The 19,575-nt window shown below is 32.4% G+C and overlaps 1 protein-coding gene across 1 annotated transcript; it reads left to right on the plus strand.

The window, feature by feature from the left end:
• Positions 1-1,518: 1,518 nt before the first annotated feature.
• Positions 1,519-15,460, plus strand: LOC134707471 (protein quiver-like). Its single transcript, XM_063567230.1, has 3 exons — positions 1,519-2,180; positions 11,885-12,022; positions 14,230-15,460. The coding sequence occupies exons 1-3, from the start codon at positions 2,105-2,107 to the stop codon at positions 14,442-14,444; spliced, it is 429 nt and encodes a 142-aa protein (XP_063423300.1). The 5' UTR covers positions 1,519-2,104; the 3' UTR covers positions 14,445-15,460.
• Positions 15,461-19,575: the final 4,115 nt, after the last annotated feature.

Raw genomic sequence — 19,575 nt, forward strand, 5'->3', positions numbered from 1 at the left:
CTTAATAAACTCACAAAAATAGTAATCCGGTCGCCTTTGAAGGAATATAACTTCTAAAAGGAGTCTTTCTTACTTATTTTTTATATTCTATCTTGCTGATATCTTTTTGCATTTCATTTCAGATTCCCTCTATCTATTATATTTTAAAGATTATAGCCAAAATCGCACTCCTATAAAGAGTCGAGTTACAATATTGGTCCAAATGAATGATGTAGGTACATTCAGAACTTGATATTCTTAACATGTCTGCCTTGTCATCTTTTCTTTATCGATAACGGTTTACAAGAAAATACAGTTTTTGCATTTCACCTCTGTGTTCTAGTTTTGGCCATGGCAGCCTTGCTAGCGAGAATTTTGATTAGTGGACACTTTGTTTTAATTTTCGTTTTAGACATGATTGAAGCCAAGTTTGGTTTCATATTCCTTAGAAGTTTCAGAGGAGAAGATTTTTGTAAAAGTAAACTAACGACAGACGACGACGGGCGCCAATTTATGAAAAAAGCTTACAATGAACTTTTTGGACAGGTGAGCTTAACATATGCAGATGTTGTATGATTGCCAACGAGAAAACTATACACTACAAATGACGTAGTTGTTAATATCATACTAAGTAACAGGACGGCTTCCGTGCACAAATTAAGAAATAACTGATGCAAGCTATAATACTTTATTGTAGTTTTAACATGGTTAGGCATTATATTTGTGATTCAGTATTTTTGCCCGAACTATTGTTCGAGGTGAAATACCACGAATGTAAGCATAACCATGTTAAAACTACAAAAAAGTGCTTGCATCATTTTTTTCGATCCTGATTAGGACATTAAAGGTAATTTTAATGATCGATGTGAAGAAGTGTAGAGCGTTTGTGAAGGCTCGTCCATGAAACTCCCTTTCACAAATTTTTGTTTGTATAAGCAATCAAGCGTATCTGGTCGCCTAATTATATAACGCCCAACGCTAACCACATGTATGTCAAGCATATTAAGGATATTTTAACTTGGTCAATAACTTGTCTTCATCAAAGCAAGTCATGTGACACTATGCGGAAAAAGGTTCATCCGACAACGAGTTATACGGAAAGGCTACCTGATATCACCAATGGTATCCTTTTCTTACGATATCAACAAAACGGACCATAACCTTACAACCTAGGAGAATTAACTGAATGGCTGCCTGGTATTGATAGAAAATTTATTATTAAAATCAGACTTGCGTGAGAACAATTTGATACACAATTTATTAGGACATCAATCTTCTTTTTTGTATAAGTGTGTTTTGCCTTGAAAAAAACTTACATTGAACAGGTCTCTCAATAAATCAGTGTCAGTAAAGTTTCCTGTAAACTTTTCGTCTTTGTTTATTTTTTGTTTAAAACATTGGACCTTGAGATCAAAGTTAGATAAGATCTATATCGTAAGAAACAAACTCTATGACATAATTTGTTCTGTTGTTGTCTATTTAAAAATCGTTTCTTCCATTGATGAGTTTATATTAATCCCTACAGAGAAAAAACTGGATTATCAGTCACACACGTTATCGTATCAGCTACGATGCTAAAATTAGACGTACAACGTTTGCCTCATAAGTGACTGACATGTATAGGTCTTTAGAGAGATCATAGCATGAGGTGTACTTACAATAACGTACATACTTTACTCATTGTACAAGCTTATGGTGATGTAATGAATGAAATTTAAAATTCATTAACGGTGTGCTGACCATTGCCAAAAAGATAGAATTTAAAGTGTTTAATAATACATGTAGATTTAATTAATCTATTTTCTTTTCAATCTCGGACAAGGATAGAATTATTCGGGACAATTGGTGCATTGGAGCATTTAGTATTATTATTTAGTATGTGTATTTAAACAGCTACTAAAGGTTAAGTAGAGTAGTAAAGTAATATATATTTAATACATTTCGTATATCGCTTTACCCAGCTGATTGTATACACAGTTATGAGGCTCATTGGATTTAACTTTTGGAAATGAGGTATACACAACATGATCGTGGCAGCACACCAAAAATGAGAGAATAAATGTGTTAATGCGAACCACAAGTGCCTCCTTGCTATATGGTGATTCTTAATGGAACGTAATTTGCTATGCAACAAAAGTGCTTTATTTCTTTCTTTGTATTACTATTTTTCATGGAAGTAGTTGCTCAAGATGATTTTTCCGGTAAGTAACTTCTCTTACAACCATGTTTGTTTTATTTTTTTACCATACTTTTCTTTGCGTGCTCATGAATTAGAATAGAATCTTTTAATAACAATATAAGGGATCTCCTCTCATCAGTCCTCTGTGCACGAAGATTGGGAACAGCTTTAGGTGGACCTGTTTAAAATATTTCAAATCTTCTCAGCCAGGTCTAGGACTCTGTTAAACTAAGTGAGAATGGTTAAAATCTGCCTGACATAGCTTCAGCGGCACCCTTTTCCAATTACCCTACTTGTCCCTCCAAAGGTAAAACAACTAGTTGTAAAAGTGTTAACGATGCAATGACGTCAATAACAGATACTAGTCCTGGTTGGCTTCATATATTCGTTAATTCAATTGTAAACATCCCCCCAATGTCTAATAGTACTTTGAATTCCAATGATTTTATAGTCATGCATTATGTAGCAATGTCTGATATGCACCAACCTGTTCTTCATTGTTTCTCCCTAGAGGACATGAGGCGGTCACTGACAGATCACTATGTTTTTGTTGTTTCATCCAATTTCACCTCTGATTTGACCATTGATATATTGACACTGTATATGGTCACCCTAGAGGGCTTCTAAACAAATTTGTAATTGGGAATAATATTTAATTAAAGTGAAGAAATTTTAAGAATTGAAAGTTAAATTTGAAGTAAACTGACATCAAACTAAGATGGAGTAAACAGAAGCCTCGGTTGTATCTTTTTGCTTTAGTTTCTTATTGAAATTTTCAAATTGTATTGTTCAACGATAGTCAGTATGTGATCAGTTTCTTTATATTCAGATGGTGACCGTGAAAGAAAAACGTACAAATGAGAATTAAAAATGTATCAATGAAGGGCAAACTCCAAAAAAAATATGTTATATACACATTAAATTTATTTATAGCAAAGAGGGGTTAACATATATCATTTTATATTAGAAATAGATTTAATCTACGTCATTTGGAATCTGGTGGATAAGTTGACTCATTGGCAATCATATCACACCCCTTTATTTAATTTCGACATGCTACAAATACACATTTTCTCAAACATGTTAAATTCCTATAGTATAGGGGATACGGAATAAGTATTCAAGATAATATTAGTGCTGCATCTCCTAGTCTCCTTTATAAATGTATGTGTATGTGTATGAGCTGTTGTGTTATTGTTTCATTAACGTATCCCCAAATATCATTACATTCATTTTGCTTCAATCCTCATGTTGAAAAATCTCATATCTACACCTCGAAACAGAGAATAGGTAGAAAACACAATTGCAATATAGAAAGCTTGTTTGATGCCCCATGCATACTTCAAAGATTTTTCTCATTGAGGACGCTTGAAATAAACACAATATACATATATATCTTGGTCCAAACCCATATTTGCATACATTTTTCTCATATTTGACACAATTAACCAGTTATCTTACATTTCAAACGATACAACCGGACAAAAATAACTTTAATTAGTTGGAACATAGAAGTACTATATTACACTTTTTAATTGTCGTCTCTAGTTAAAAATTTCCATACAATAATCTTTTGATTTAAAGGAATGCTTCTACTACATGTACTAATCCGAATACGTGCTTTCATTTTTATATGCCGGTGATATTTTCAACAAATTTATCTTAACAATGGACACTAATTACTTATTCTGTAGCTACATTATTTCTTTGTTATTACGTTTCATATGTACTTCTCAAACATAATTTATATTCATATTTGGAAAAAATCCCGAACTCAATTCTGTACAGTAACTGTTATAACATCTTACATGTCTTATATCATGTATATATTCGTGTAAGGCGATTTTTTTTTATTAAATTGTTAAACTTGATCCAAACTTGAATCTTCATTTGATAACCAGCACAATGATTTGACCTGGTTAATTGGAAACCATGTAAACCTTGAACCAAAATTCTATAACCGGTTTCGGGACGGACTAACAAAATACGATGCATCGTCTGAGCCACCCGGATCGATCCAAGCAGTTACAAAATTGCAAGACACCAAGCTATAATAGTTTTATATTCCATATGCGCCTCTAAAATAAGTTTTGACGATATTTGTAAAAAAAAAATGGCAATACACAAGCATGACAAGAATCAAATTTTAAAAAGCACAAATAGTACACACAAAAACACGTCAATAGTTCAAATAGTACACCAACACCAGCCAATTAATAGATCAACTAGTACACCAACCCAGCCAAGAAAGGCTTTCTATGAAAATGAGATGATCGATGAGGTAATATTATCAATGAGTGAACACTCCAGAAAGTCCCAAACTGACAAGTATAATAAAAATTGAAACGAGAAAACTGACTGCCTACTTCATGATGTTCATGTATAAAATAAAGAACGAAAAAACAAATGTGTTTTCACATAGCACCAATTGACAACAACGGAATTACATGCTCCTGACTTTGTACAAGCACAAACAGAATATGGCGGGTACACTCGTTTGTTCGCGCCAAACCCTCCCATAACTTTGGACAGTGGTGTTGTGGCACAATATGAAATCAAACTATAAAAAATAGTTGAACAAGGCTTAACTCAGCAGATGAATACAAATAGAAATACATCTTACGAAAGCATAGAATGGACGCGGACGGGTACTTATACATCCACACAACATATAAAGACACCTAATACAGATCTGAGATTACTCGAAGTTACTGACAGCTTGTTCAAAGCCAATAACAACTAATGAAAAAATCATGCTTTTAAGGCTAAAATATTAATCTGTACAAGCAAATTTGCATCGGTTTTAGTGTACAGACGTCATAAACAGTCAGAGAAAAACATGACCTAGTATTTTTTTAAATGCAATCATTTATATTGTGAGTTGAAACTGTTATTTTAAGACATTTATACTCATCTATGCACAATGATGCATATTCATCGTATAGACATGTTCGATGCTGGTAAATATGTAATGTAATTGAGAAGTTGTTCCGCTGAGGTCGATCATTAATTAGCCCTTTTCTAATTAGTTGAAATAATAGAGTAAACATAGTTTGGCAGTTATACATCTCATAGGATACACTTATAATAATATCTATATTTTTCGCTATTCAATGGCAAACTTTACACCAATTCTGTCTTCTCTTGGGCTTTGCATAATTTATCAGAAAACAATGATATTGAATTAGATCAGTATGGCATCAATTATGCAGAAATCCAATTAGGTGCAACTTGAACAATATGAGGGCTAAGCATGCATTGTCGATTTATATATCTGTTTGTTTTGTAAACAGTAAATATATTTCTATGTCTTTGCATAGAGGACAAGGTCAAAAATTGAGCATGTGTTCTCATTTGCCAAGAAATGAGTTTGTGAAAATCCTAATAAATAATTTATTCGAAAGCCTAATAAATAATTTATTCGAAATCCTTATTTAACTGATATTCTTTCTTTACTTTAACTTTGGGGTATTACTACTACATGCTTTATTAAAAATACATGCAGTTTCAAAAAAAGCAATCAGATATACTGTCATTTGGAATTAATCTAGGCCGTGAGAATAAAGGGACAACGCGAGAGTCTCCACCTACTGCAAAATATTTAGGATGCCAAAAGGAGCCGTACGGATAAAAAAAAATCTGTAAAAATGAGTTCATCTGCAAATAAAAAAGATCTTGATCTGTTTATCACCCTTAATACACTAAAAATCAACTAAATATCTACATACATGTACATACGCTATTTTATATCGAATGGCCTGAATAGTGGATAAGCGTAACACTAAAGTGTTCAAGGCCACTGAGTTGCATGGAGACCATGTGTTTAGAATAACTGTTGTTTGCTTGCTGTCTCATTGCCATTTACCAGAAGTCTTATCTTAATTAACTCACTTTCATAAACAATGAAATTCATCTCAACTTAAAATTAAGCCCAAAAATGTTTTCCTTTTTCATTATACATGCATGTTATAGGAATTTTTCTGTAGACCACGTGCAGTCAAATTAAGAACAATTAAACTTCAGTTAATCTCAATATATGCTATTTAGTATGAATTCCTGCCTACAATATATATTCCAGTGACTCAAAATCGACAATCATTGATATTGTCAGATTGTCTAGCCAATTAAGAACCTTTATATACCCAGTGGTTCTCCTATCAATTTTACTAAGTATCAACCCCATTGATTTAACATAGAATACATTCTCTGCAGTTGTAATGCTGCAACGCCGTCTGTCCCAACTCATCTTCAAGGGAGACAAGTGATATATAAGTAACGCTGCGAGTAAAATAATCATGGTGACGGATTAATGGCCAGACGAATAAATACGTCACATTCGATTCCCTAAATATTTATCGGTCGTCCCACTGTCTATATCACTCTGTTCAGCTCTTAATATTATTCCGTATCATGTCTTTGTGACGTCAAATACGTTGACCCGGCCTTAATAACTTTGACCCGGACATATCAGCGACGTCATAATGTTTGAACCGACGTTAATAACTTTGACCCGAACTTATCAAAACATCTTTTGTGTGCTGGTGAAACAAAGAAAACACTTCTGAAACACGCAAAAATAGCCCGATAAATCGATTATCAGATTATCTGCATATTGATATTGTAAAATATCAGCTGCTTGACATTATATGAAGGCTTTTTGATCTCGTTCGCTACGCTCACTCGACAAAAAGCTTCATATTATGTCTCGCAGCTGATATTTTACAATATCAACATGCAGATAACCTAATAATCGGTACGTATCCTGTTCCACTTGATTCCCTTTATTTTAATTTGATCTTATTCTGACTAGTATTAAAATATTTGACACTGGACATTTTACAAGCATTAAACAAACAATCGCTCAATCAACGTATATGTTGAGGTTATTTAATCTTACCAACCAATGTGACAACTATCCACCGAATTTCAGATTAATGTAGATGTAGGCAACTTTATACCTCAATTTCAGAGCATTTCATGCAATCGTTAAATGGTTTAGACAGATAAAGAGGGATAAACACATTCTGCAGTTGTCTTTCCTCGTATCATTTTTATACGACCGCAAATTTTGAAAACATTTTCGTCGTATATTGCTATCACGTTGGCGTCGTCGTCGTCGTCGTCGTCGTCGTCGTCCGAATGCTTTTAGTTTCGCACTCTAACTCTAGTAAAAGTGAATAGCAATCTATGAAGTTTTAACACAAGGTTTATGACCATAAAAGGAAGGTTGGTATTGATTTTGGCAGTTTTGGTCCCAACATTTTAGGAATAAGGGGCCAAAAAGGGCCCAAATAAGCATTTTCTTGGTTTTCGCACTATAACTTTAGTTTAAGTTAATAGAAATCTATGAAATTTTGACACAAGGTTTATGACCACAAAAGAAAGGTTGGGATTGATTTTTTCGGAGTTTTGGTTTAAACAGTTTAAGAATTAGGGGCCAAAAAAGGGCCCAAATAAGCATTATTCTTGGTTTTCGCACAATAACTTTAGTTTAAGTAAATAGAAATCAATGAAATTTAAACACAATGTATATGACCACAAAAGGAAGATTGGTATTGATTTTGGGAGTTTAGGTCCCAACAGTTTAGGAATAAGGGGCCTAAAAGGGACCCAAATAAGCATTTTTCTTGGTTTTCGCACCATTTCGTTAGTTTAAGTAGATAGAAATCTATGAAATTTAAACACAGGGTTTATGACCATAAAAGGAAGGTTGGTATTGATTTTGGGAGTTTTTGTCCCAACAGTTTAGGAAAAAGGGGCCCAAAGGGTCCAAAATTAAACTTTGTTTGATTTCATCAAAATTGAATAATTGGGGTTCTTTGATATGCTGAATCTAACTGTGTATGTAGATTCTTAACTTTTGGTCATGTTTTCAAATTGGTCTACATTAAGGTCCAAAGGGTCCAAAATTAAACTTAGTTTGATTTTGACAAAAAATGAATCGGTTGGGTTCTTTGATATGTTGAATCTAAAAATGTACTTAGATTCTTGATTATTGGCCCAGTTTTCAAGTTGGTCCAAATCTGGGTCCAAAATTAAACTTTATTTGATTTCATCAAAAATTGAATAAATGGGGTTCTTTGATATGCCAAATCTAACTGTGTATGTAGATTCTTCATTTTTGGTCCCGTTTTCAAACTGGCCTACATTAAGTTCCAAAGGGTCCAAAATTAAACTAAGTTTGATTTTAACAAAAATTAAATTCTTGGGCCTCTTTGATATGCTGAATCTAAACATGTACTTAGATTTTTGATTATGGGCCCAGTTTTCAAGTTGGTTCAAATCAGGATCTAAAATTATTATATTAAGTATTGTGCAATAGCAAGTCTTTTCAATTGCACAGTATTGTGCAATGGCAAGAAATATCTAATTTCACAATATTGTGAAATAGCAATTTTTTTTTAATTAGAGTTATCTTTCTTTGTCCAGAATAGTAAGCAAGAAATATCTTATTGCAAGAATTTTTTTTAATTGGAGTTATCTTTCTTTGTCCAGAATCAACTTAAAACTTTGTTATATACAATATACAATGTATATTCACTTTTTACTACCAACTGATAAATTTAAATAATCTTTACCATTCAGTGATAACAAACGTTTTTTTTTAATCTTAATATTTTATGATGTATTTAAATGAGTAGTTATTGTTGCAAACTCCATTAGAATATTTTAATTGAGATTAGTTTTGGAATAAGGGAAAGGGGGATGTAATTAAAAAATTGGGTTCAATTTTTCTCATTTGAAATTTCATAAATAAAAAGAAAATTTCTTCAAACATTTTTTTGAGAGGATTAATATTCAACAGCATAGTGAATTGCTCTAAGAGAAAACAAAAAAATTAAGTTCATTAGAACACATTCATTCTGTGTCAGAAACCTATGCTGTGTCAACTATTTAATCACAATCCAAATTTAGAGCTGAATCCAGCTTGAATGTTGTGTCCATACTTGCCCCAACCGTTCAGGGTTCAACCTCTGCGGTCGTATAAAGCTACGCCCTGCGGAGCATCTGGTTAATTTTTGACATTCTTTTCTCATTTTGACAACCGAACACCTGCGTCACTCATCTCCAGTTAATGGCCGATTAAAGTTTGCATACGTACGGATTGAAATGCGGATGAAATATTGACTTGCAAGGAAATAATATATTAGCGATGTTTTCGAGCTTATTTTGACTGGCAATACCGAAATTTATTTTGATGTTCTGCTTTTGTTAATGTTTGAATAAAACCCATCAATTGTATTTCAATTGTTTGCCTTAATCGTATCTTACGCCTAATGTAAGTCAGTTACAAATGTGCTTACTCCTTGTTGTGAATGTGTAATTTTAATAAGAATTTTCCGTTTCCTTTTCTTTCGCTTAGATTCGTTTCTGTTCCATTTCTAATATTACATATTCATAAACGTTTCTCGATGCATAAAACTGTTAAGATTAAAAAGTCCGCAATTTCTTACAGTTCACCATCATCCTAAACATTCGCTTGAAATATTTCGAATTTAGAGTCATTTAAAAGCAATCCAATACGAAACGGATTTAATTAGTTTTATCTGTTTTGTGTTTTTATGGTCTCCAGTTAGGTAAACGATTCCATGATGGGTGACTGTCTGACCATGCGAGATGTAAAAGTACGCATCCACGTCCGATTAGAATGTGGACGATAAATCCAATTTAATACAAAATTGGTGTCCTTACCCAATATAACCTCTTATTTTTTATGCAATGGCAGTCATACATTTTCCCCTCTTATGTCAGTCTACCTATTTTAAAAGATCATACATAATTGAACAATTGATAATTTACTTTAGGTTATCAAATGAATGAAATATTTGCCACTGAAAGATTATATATCTAAGTGAAGACTATCATGACTATAGTTAAACGAGGTGAACCGACTGAGAACTTGTTGCATAAATGCAATGCCGCTGACTATTTGATGCTTGGATTACTTCTTTGAGAGCACACAGTTGTTGTTGAGTCAAACTTAATATATTACCATAACATTTTAATAATCAACCTACGATTATCCCTCAAGTCCAAACAGTTAATAGGTGACACAATATTCAATTGAAAATAAGATTAACTGTGGATTAAATGTTATGAGGTTTAGATACTAAAAGTAATTTTCTAACATTTAATCATACAATAAGCGTATAGGTTTATGTACAAAAGTATAACAAAAACACCGAATTCAAAGTTAGTTCAAAGAGGTCGAAGTCCATATAACTGACAAATAAAATCAAAACGTGAGACCTCAACAACAAACAGAGCGAATTTAAAACAACTGTCATATTCCTGATTTGATACATGCATTCTAGAAGAAAATGTTGCCGGGTTAATAGATACCGTAGTAGTGTAAGAAGATGTCGTATGCGTGCAAATGAGACAACTCTTCATCTAAGTCACAATTCATAAAAGTAAAACATTTTAGGTCAATGTACAGACTTCAACACGAACCCTTGGCTCACACCAAACAGCAAGCTATAAATTTGACCTTACTTAACATGTGAGTTTTAGAGTGTATCTAACGAGAATAAAAGATTGTCTTCACATATTTTATACGTTAAACAGACCGCTATTGCGGTGTAAAAAGACTAGAAGAAAATGCACTCTTTTTCATGTGTCTGTACTTTAAATGAAATAGAAATCCACTACTGAACACCAGATTCCAGCGGATTTAAACATTTTAATAGGTACCAACCTTCACCCTTATCTAAAACAATAGTGTTACATCACAACATAGAAAGACACATACACCTGATTATATAATACAATGTAGGTTCCTCATTTAAGCTCCCACTTATACGCCAGTTTGTTTTAAAGTTATTTGTGTAGTTCATGCTTGCAAGAGTGAACCACACAAAGTCCAGTATTATGCACAACTCTCAAACATAATACCCTTAAAACGTTGAAGGAGTCTACCATAATATTGCTTTACCCCAATTACATGACATACATGTATGTACTAAAAAGTAAATGTATTTATGGTTAAAAAATCTCTGATCAATTAATTTTACAATCAAATTGTAAACTATGATTTTCAATATTGATCTAAGCATTTCAACTATAAGCAAATATTTAAATAATGACCTCTTTTGAAATCGATAAATGTAAAATATACCTACTTATTTTTAAAAACAACCTACTTCAGTACTTGTAGTTCCAGGTTTAATGCTTGCGGATTCCATATAACAATATCTTCTTTGATTGTTGATAAGTTTTATAGTTTAGAAACACAAAGCGTAAACGATAAGAAGTACTTAAACGGACGATATTTTCGATATAATATCAAATTTTACACAAAGGGTTGAATCTTCAGAAACAGTTAAACCATGCTATGTGTTCATGTGCATATCTGCTTCGACCAGGAACCTATTTCATGGTCGTCTTAACACATATTTCTCAATGTTGGGCTTTTTGAAATCTTGATTGTCTGGTAGGTTTTTGGCATTATTATTGTTTAATGTATCTATAAAACTCATTGATATTAAAATATGTGATATGAGTGCCAATGAGACATCTCTCCATCTAAGTCACAATTTTTAAAAGTAAACCATTATAGGTCAAAGTACGGGTTTCAACGTCTATATGCTTGGACAAATGGAGTTTGGAATACGAAAATTCTGTATGAGGGTGCCCCTTTTTTTTATGTTATTAAATTTCTATGACTTCTAGATGAATTTGTTGATTTGACTGAAATGTAAACAATTGTCTTCTTATTTTTTACAGTCCCAATCAAGTGCTATTCTTGTTTCGGCAAGGCAGAAAACAGTTCATGTGCTGACCCTATTGATTCTATGCACAACAACCTCCCTCAAAGCGAATGTTTGAATGGAGTGTGTATGAAAATGACCAGATATGTAAATCGTAAGTATTATAGAAGTTTTAAATTGAAATAGAAAATGGAAATGGAAATGGGGAATATGTCAAAGAGACAAAAACCCTACCGACGTCACACTAAACTCCAAAACATATAAATGAACTAAAATTGAAAAATGCAGCGGGATTAATTATGTTTTGTGAGATCTCAACCCTTCTCCTTTACCTCTAGACAATTTAGAATAAAGAAACACATAGCTATAAAATTTATAAGGATACTTTGAACAATTAGAATCAGACCAATCCGTTTCATTTTTTCGTGAGAAAAATCCATTCGAACTGCACAACATTCACAGCAAAGAAGTAACACTTAAGTTGCTGTTCTTCATCTCAATGTTACAACTCATGGAAATCCACACTAGATACGTCAGATTTATTTTGTGGGATGTATAAATACACAGCCACGTCTGACAGGAATGGGAACATAATTGCAATGACTAATGTAGAGGGAGTGCATGCCACGTTTCTGAACGCTGCAGAACCCTTGAAATAACCCTTTGATATGTTTCTAGTGATAGAGGGATCTGTTTAAGAACCTATTGCTCTTCTCTTATCCAGAATAACTTCCATTTTCAGGACCAATCTCAATTTCCCGCCTTCAAGTTACCCTATACAACCAACTTGCAGAACTTACCTTTTTGATTTAATTTTTGAATTGGTTTGATCAGGTTTATACATGCCCCATGGTGGTACAAAAAATGTACGTGTAAAGAACATATGTGTTTGGATTTTCTTGTGTGTTTGGATTTTTTTGTTTTTAGTATACAATAGCTACACGTAAATATATACTAAAAAATTTCATAATTAACTTTCACCGGAAAGAAATTTATCTTGTACATCTTGTGACAGAAACTTTAAGTTATTGATTTTAGAAATGAAGTACAAGTAAAGTAGATGTTTAGGGAGATATAAGTAAGCGTCCATTGTAGCAAGAGTTCAATCTAACAAAAAAGGCCAACAAAATTATTTAAATGTTTCCAATATGTTTAAGGATTTTAAGGGTTTCCAAACCAGGATACAGTAAGAGTTCCAACCATATTACTCAGGGACGGATCCATTCATTTTGAAAAAGGGGGTCTAAACTCAGGACAGAGGGGTACCGATCATGTGTCCCCATTCCAATGCATTGATCTTCCAATAAAGGTGGGTTCCAACCCCGGAACCCTCCACTGTATGTCCCAATTTAAAAGCATAGATCGTAAAAAAAAGAAGAGTTTCAACCCTTGGACCCCCTCCCCTGGATCCTCCACTGATGTGTTCAATGTGTTTTCAATGACGTATAAATTGACAGAACCCAAGATATATTGTTTACAGAGATAACAAAGACAATAAATTTTCGATTAGTATAATCAGATAATAGACATTTAATTAGTTTTTATTCAATTGCACATAATTGTCTGATCGAGATAACCCACTATTACAGCACGTAATTATCCGATAGGGATAAGACTGTATTACAGCATTTGTTATTCTTTATGCAATGAAGATTGGATTGAAGCCAATATCAATAACATACTACAGTAATCACAACATTAACGGGTGTAATATAATAAATAATTACATTTGATCTACGGCCCTCTTCAATTGGGAAAACAATTAGTAACGTTACATTTGGTTGACATTGAGTACTGATGCCCAAATAGTGGTCTACCATAGGATAGAGTACAGAAATGCTGCTGCTTTTCAGTTATTTTTTACATTAAAATCTCCTGTCCTGATGTATTTATAGACCACTTCTTAGAATCTAAATAATCAAATGATTGTAGATCAATTACATGAATGTGTATTTGTTAGGATAAGATTTGTTTTAATATAAAATATGTGTATATTAACAACGGATAGCCTGTATTAGAAATAATATGGAATAGTGCCTTGCCAAAAATATTAGATAGTATATACGGTTTTCTCGTCGTGAATATTTAAAAACAACAATCTGATTTGTTACCACCATTTGATAAAAAATCTCCAAAAACAATTTTAATCAGGAAGCTTCAGGATTTTATCTTTTCCTCTTGATCAAATACATTATATGAAAAGGGGATGTTATTTAAGTAGCTCATAAGTAATAACGTCAAATGGAAAATATTATGTGGTTATAAGTTATATTGGCTAAGTATACATATTTTGAAAAAAATTCAGAATATTTACCCCTTTATTTTATAAAATGACATCATTCTTTTTTGTTTGTATTTCAGATGTGCTTATGATGGAACGGACATGTTCTGCCAAGCTCAATATTCACATTATGCTTGTCGATGGAGTTTGTCGGAGGGAAAGTTTTGGAAATGGATATTTATGTATGTGTGGGAAACATCTATGCAACGAAGGAAATAGTCTAAATCTTGCCAATACATATGTGTTTTATCTATTTTTCTTAATATCAGCAAACTGGTTGCTATGGTTGCGATGACGCCAAACAGAAGTCTATAGTAAATTTATCTATGCAAATTCCTGCAGGGCGCACATGTCGTTCTATTTCTATTCATCGTCTGCATGTAACAGATTTTTCCATGTGGAATTCATTTACCTGTCGAAGTCATTAATTTATACGTCGTTTTCATTATATTTATCATGATTATTTATACGAATGTTTATTTCGTCTCAAGTTTTTAAGTCCCTTACTAAACTATTTTACAATACTCAAAAGTACGTTGTTTTAAACGGAAACGCGAACATGCACTTGTTTCATATGACTGTTTGCACTGTAGATCAATATTACAAATTTTAAGTGCATTCATGTATATTATATACAAGTGTGTATCGAACGGTTTTAATTATTCGTTGTAAATGGCATGCAGATGCAGTAATTGATGATGACTTGTACTAAAATGTATTTAGTCTTGAAGAATGCATGTCATCATAATCCATTTTGCCAAAATTAACAAACACCAACAAAAAAGTGCAGTTAGTTAGTTACCAAAACGACATTTGTTTTCTTCAATACTCATACTATTCCGTTGAACATGCTTTTATTTCTGGAAAGGCAAAGTAGTTAGAAATCAGGTTTACTCCGATAAAGAAGAAGTTTCTTTTTCTAAAATATTCTTTTAATTGATTATTAAAAAATACCATCTATATGATTGAGTTATTAAAACATTTTTTTATATCTTATTTTTACACATTTAATAATATATAACACCTGATCTATAATAACCGTAAGCAGCAAATGGGTGAATGTTTAGGGGCCCCAACAAGTACACCTATAGTTCAATATGTTTGGGAAAAACAAACAAAAAATTATATTTAAAACTTAGGTTCTTATTAAAGTAACTACTTATATTTTTAAAAACCAAACTTTAAAAAAAAGAACTATCGGTGAAATAAAATTTGAAAAGAGTATCTTTTGGAAGACTTATTTAAAACATGCAATTCGTAAATACTGCGACTACATGTTTTCTTTCGATTTCTTTCGTTTGGTTTTTTTTTTAACAAAAGACCGATTCATATGGCATGGAATTTGAACATTTACTCAAAATGAGGGGCAGTTCTTTATACCTTTTTTATATAGTATATTTAGTATAGGCAGAGACATACATATGTCTCTGGTAAAGGAAAACGGTGATTTCCAACTATTTTGTCTTCAAACTGACATCAAACTACACTGTATACCTGTAATCTTGAATCTACAGTCATGTAATATGTTTTTTTTCTTCAGTTAAGCCATTTTGTTTGTAAATTACACGTTGCCTTCATTGTACAATCATAATATAATCCTGTGCTTCACTTTAGGCCAATATTCTTGACGTAGACTTATGCGTACAGTCAAGATTCAAAGTTTTATATATGCACTGTACCAATTGTTTTGATGAGCCACTGATATATAAGAACACCTTTGTATGATGTTTGTTATAAATATATACAATTTTATGTATATTCCTAGTTGTTTATTTTTATCCACATTGTACAGAACATTAATTGTATAAACTGTTTAATTTATTAAAATAAAATACACCTCATTACAAAATTATAGTGTTTAACTACTTGATCGGCAAAAGGAAGATAACTCTGTTTCCAAATTTGAAATTCGTTACCGTCATTGTTATGTCCCTTTTGATATGGCGCCTGCTTCATGTGAACTGAAGATTTATTTATTTGAATATTTGTTCATGCCATCAGAAATACAAATATTTCGGACCCTAATGATATTATTGAACAGAGAGAACATTGTTTTAGTCTTCGAATATTCAAAGGAAGGCGTAGGTGCAGATATTGTTTTGACTGTGTTATTTGGTAAGTTGGAAATCAGATAACAGTTTTGTAAAAATGTTTGAACTTGGCCACATTCTTTCAGTGTATGTCCAATGACAGGACTTTTTTGCATTTTTTTGACATTATAGTTGCTATTTTTAAGGTTAAATTATGCCGTAAGTTTTCTCTTTTATATTGTGGGATACTTTAACTGTTTAAAGCTTACTATACTGTGTGGGTTTGGTTTTTGGTCATTGTCGAAGGTCGTTAGATGACATATAACTTTGTGATTTCTCGATATTTTTTCTTACTACTTTTGTATAGCAATTGCATGTTAAAAGTTTTAGTAACGTGAAATGTTTAGGGGATAAAATGTAGATCACATCACTAAGATACATAAAAAGGATAGCAAAAATCACATGAAATACTGGACGGCATCTCTGGTTCTACAAATGACATACAATCTATCTCTCGAGCAGCACAACTGCAAAAACTCATTCTAGTATCTATCTAGGAAACAGTTTTATGTCTATATAAAAAAAAAATCATTGTTACTTTGATCGTAAGTATACTGAATCGTACTTGTTATTTCTAAGATATGTTGTGAAACGCAGATTTTAAAAGTTACAGCTGCAGAAACTGCATCAGATGTGCTTGTTCTTTCTTTCTAGAATATCAGCAAAGGGCATCGACAAAGGCACAACAACCACAATCGCCTTCGTGAACGTGAATTTTGAGTTTTGAACAGCGGTAAACTACTGTTGCCTTTATTGATCCTATAAAAGGCGTAATAAATCAAAGAACACAGTTGGTTCACAACCCAAACAACTCTGTTGTATTCCACCATTAATATTCAAATTCTGTTTCTATCAGCTACCGATACTATATGTCAGGTTGCATATAGCACGACTATCTTGCGAACAAATATGTCACCGTTTTATCCTTACTTTGCATCCAGATCATAATTATTTAAATCCAATGAATCATATATTGGATCGGCGATTGGTGTGGTAACGGCAACTAGTTCCTCAATTCATTTAGGAAGAGTGAAAAAAGATAACTTAGCATTTATTCTACATGATGACGAGCTAAATATGATACTTTGTTATATGATAGCCAATAGTGATCACATCAGAGTTAGACGATAACGCTAGTTGTAAAACCAGGTTTAATCCACCATTTTCTACATAAGAAAAAAAGATAAATTAAATGCCCGTACCATGCAAGTCAGGAATACGACAGTTGTTATCCATTCGTTTGAGCTTTAAATCTTAATTTTGCCATTTGAAGAGGGACACTCCGTTTTAAATTTTCCTCGGAGTTCGGATTTTTGGTAATTTTATTTTTTTCTAAATGCAGCTCTTGAAATTTGTTTGGTTATTCGTAAAAAAAAAAGACAATCACTCAAACCATTATGAATTTCAATCTGAGATGTACATGTATACATTTCATGTTGGATTATTTTTGTAACTTAAAATTTGTAAGTTTATCTTAAATATAAAAAAGGAGATGTGGTATGATTGCACAAGAGACTATCCACAAGAAATCAATAATTTGGACGATCAATGCATTTGAATGGGTTCATGTTGTTGGAACCCCCCCTTTTTTTTTGTCCTGGGTTAGGACCCCCTTTTAAAATGTCTGTTAATAGTTACTGTATAGTTTGGATTCAACATTCATAGATTTGGGACGATCTAAAGGCTTGTCATTGTTTACACAACTGCAAATTGAAAATACTGCATTTTTCTCTCTAAATGGTTACTTGTTTCGCTGTCTCTTTTCAGTAAAATTATTTTCATAATGTTTTTTGGGATTTTTTTTAACTGGAGGAACAATATGAATAAAAATAAATCTCTTCAACTGGTTTTCAGTTTTAGAATTCATTTTTTTTTAAGCCAAAACTTTTAATTATCCACCGCTAAAATAGAACCGTTTTCAAAATGAATTTTTAATTATCATGACCTTCCATCTTTTTTGTCTGTCGACGATTTCATGTTTAATTTTCTCATCAAGTTATTGGTTCACTCATATATGCATTCGATAGATATATACTGTATAGGAGGTGTATAGGTTAAAAAAGTGCATCTAATGAGAAAACAATTCATTCATCTATTAGCTCAGACAAAAATTTACATTCTCTCACGTGACCTATTTTTCAAAAACTTTTCTCTTAAATTTTATATATCTGTTGAATAATCAATGCCCATGCACATAATTAAACTTCAATATTCCTTTATAACTAAACCGCCGGGTATATTTTGTTTGTATTGTCTCACATTTTTTTTATGTCCTTTCATAGCTGACTACAAGGTATGGATTTCGATCATTGTTGAAGCCTATACAGACTCAAAATTGCATAAATGTACGTACGTCATTTGGACTCTGGTGGATAGTTGTCGCATTCACAATACATGTATCATACCACATAACCATATTTAATATTAACGACTAGTGTATTTAGCGTAAATAAAAGATTGCTGATTTATGAAGCAATCCTACCATCAACGCTGTATGATGTGTCTGAACTGACGATGCACTCTTGATATATTGTTATTTTTGATTGGCCTACATTTTTATAGTAAGCAAATAAAACTAACTGTTTTACTAAGCAAACCTAACATCAACGCTGTAAGATGTGTTTAAACTGACGATATGTACTATTGATATATTGTTATTTTTGATTGGCCTACATTGTTATATAGTTAACAAATATATCTAACCGAGAATTGATAATCGTATGGGGATAAACTGGTTCTCTGTCCTTTTTCTGCTTGGCTCTGACAGATGTGATACCCATATGTTTCAAGGACCAGCCTAAGGATGGGGAATCATCTTGATTATTTAACAAAACGGGTCAATATTACGGAAATAACATTGAAGCGTTAACCATTTATAGATTTTGCTGACCTTGTTTATCAATAATGGCGATCATCAACAAAGTACGGTGTATATGGCTGTAAATGGTACCATTTGGGACTTATAATGGCGTTTTTTGCGTCCTTGTATGAATTCCAACCTATTAATTCAATAAATATTTTATCTTAGCTTCAGTAAGACATAACTTTAGTAGAACCTGTATTGATGTTTGTTTGTAAGGGGAACACATTGATGATAAATGCTTTGAAAAATGAGCAATTTGTTAACATCCTGGTTAGATATCTGACATCGATGGAATTAGAAGATGGCACTTTGATTCTGTGAAATGTGTTAAGAAGTTGGTCAAGGGTTCTTATGGTTTAAAACTTTATACCTATAATCAGCTATGGAAACGAATTAATTTCCGTTAAAGAGCAATATGGAGATTGAGCTATGTTGGTTTTTACAATGGAAATTACGAAACTTTTGTGCCAGCT

This window comes from Mytilus trossulus, chromosome 2, assembly GCF_036588685.1.
Source record: "Mytilus trossulus isolate FHL-02 chromosome 2, PNRI_Mtr1.1.1.hap1, whole genome shotgun sequence".
Lineage (NCBI taxonomy): Eukaryota > Metazoa > Mollusca > Bivalvia > Mytilida > Mytilidae > Mytilus > Mytilus trossulus.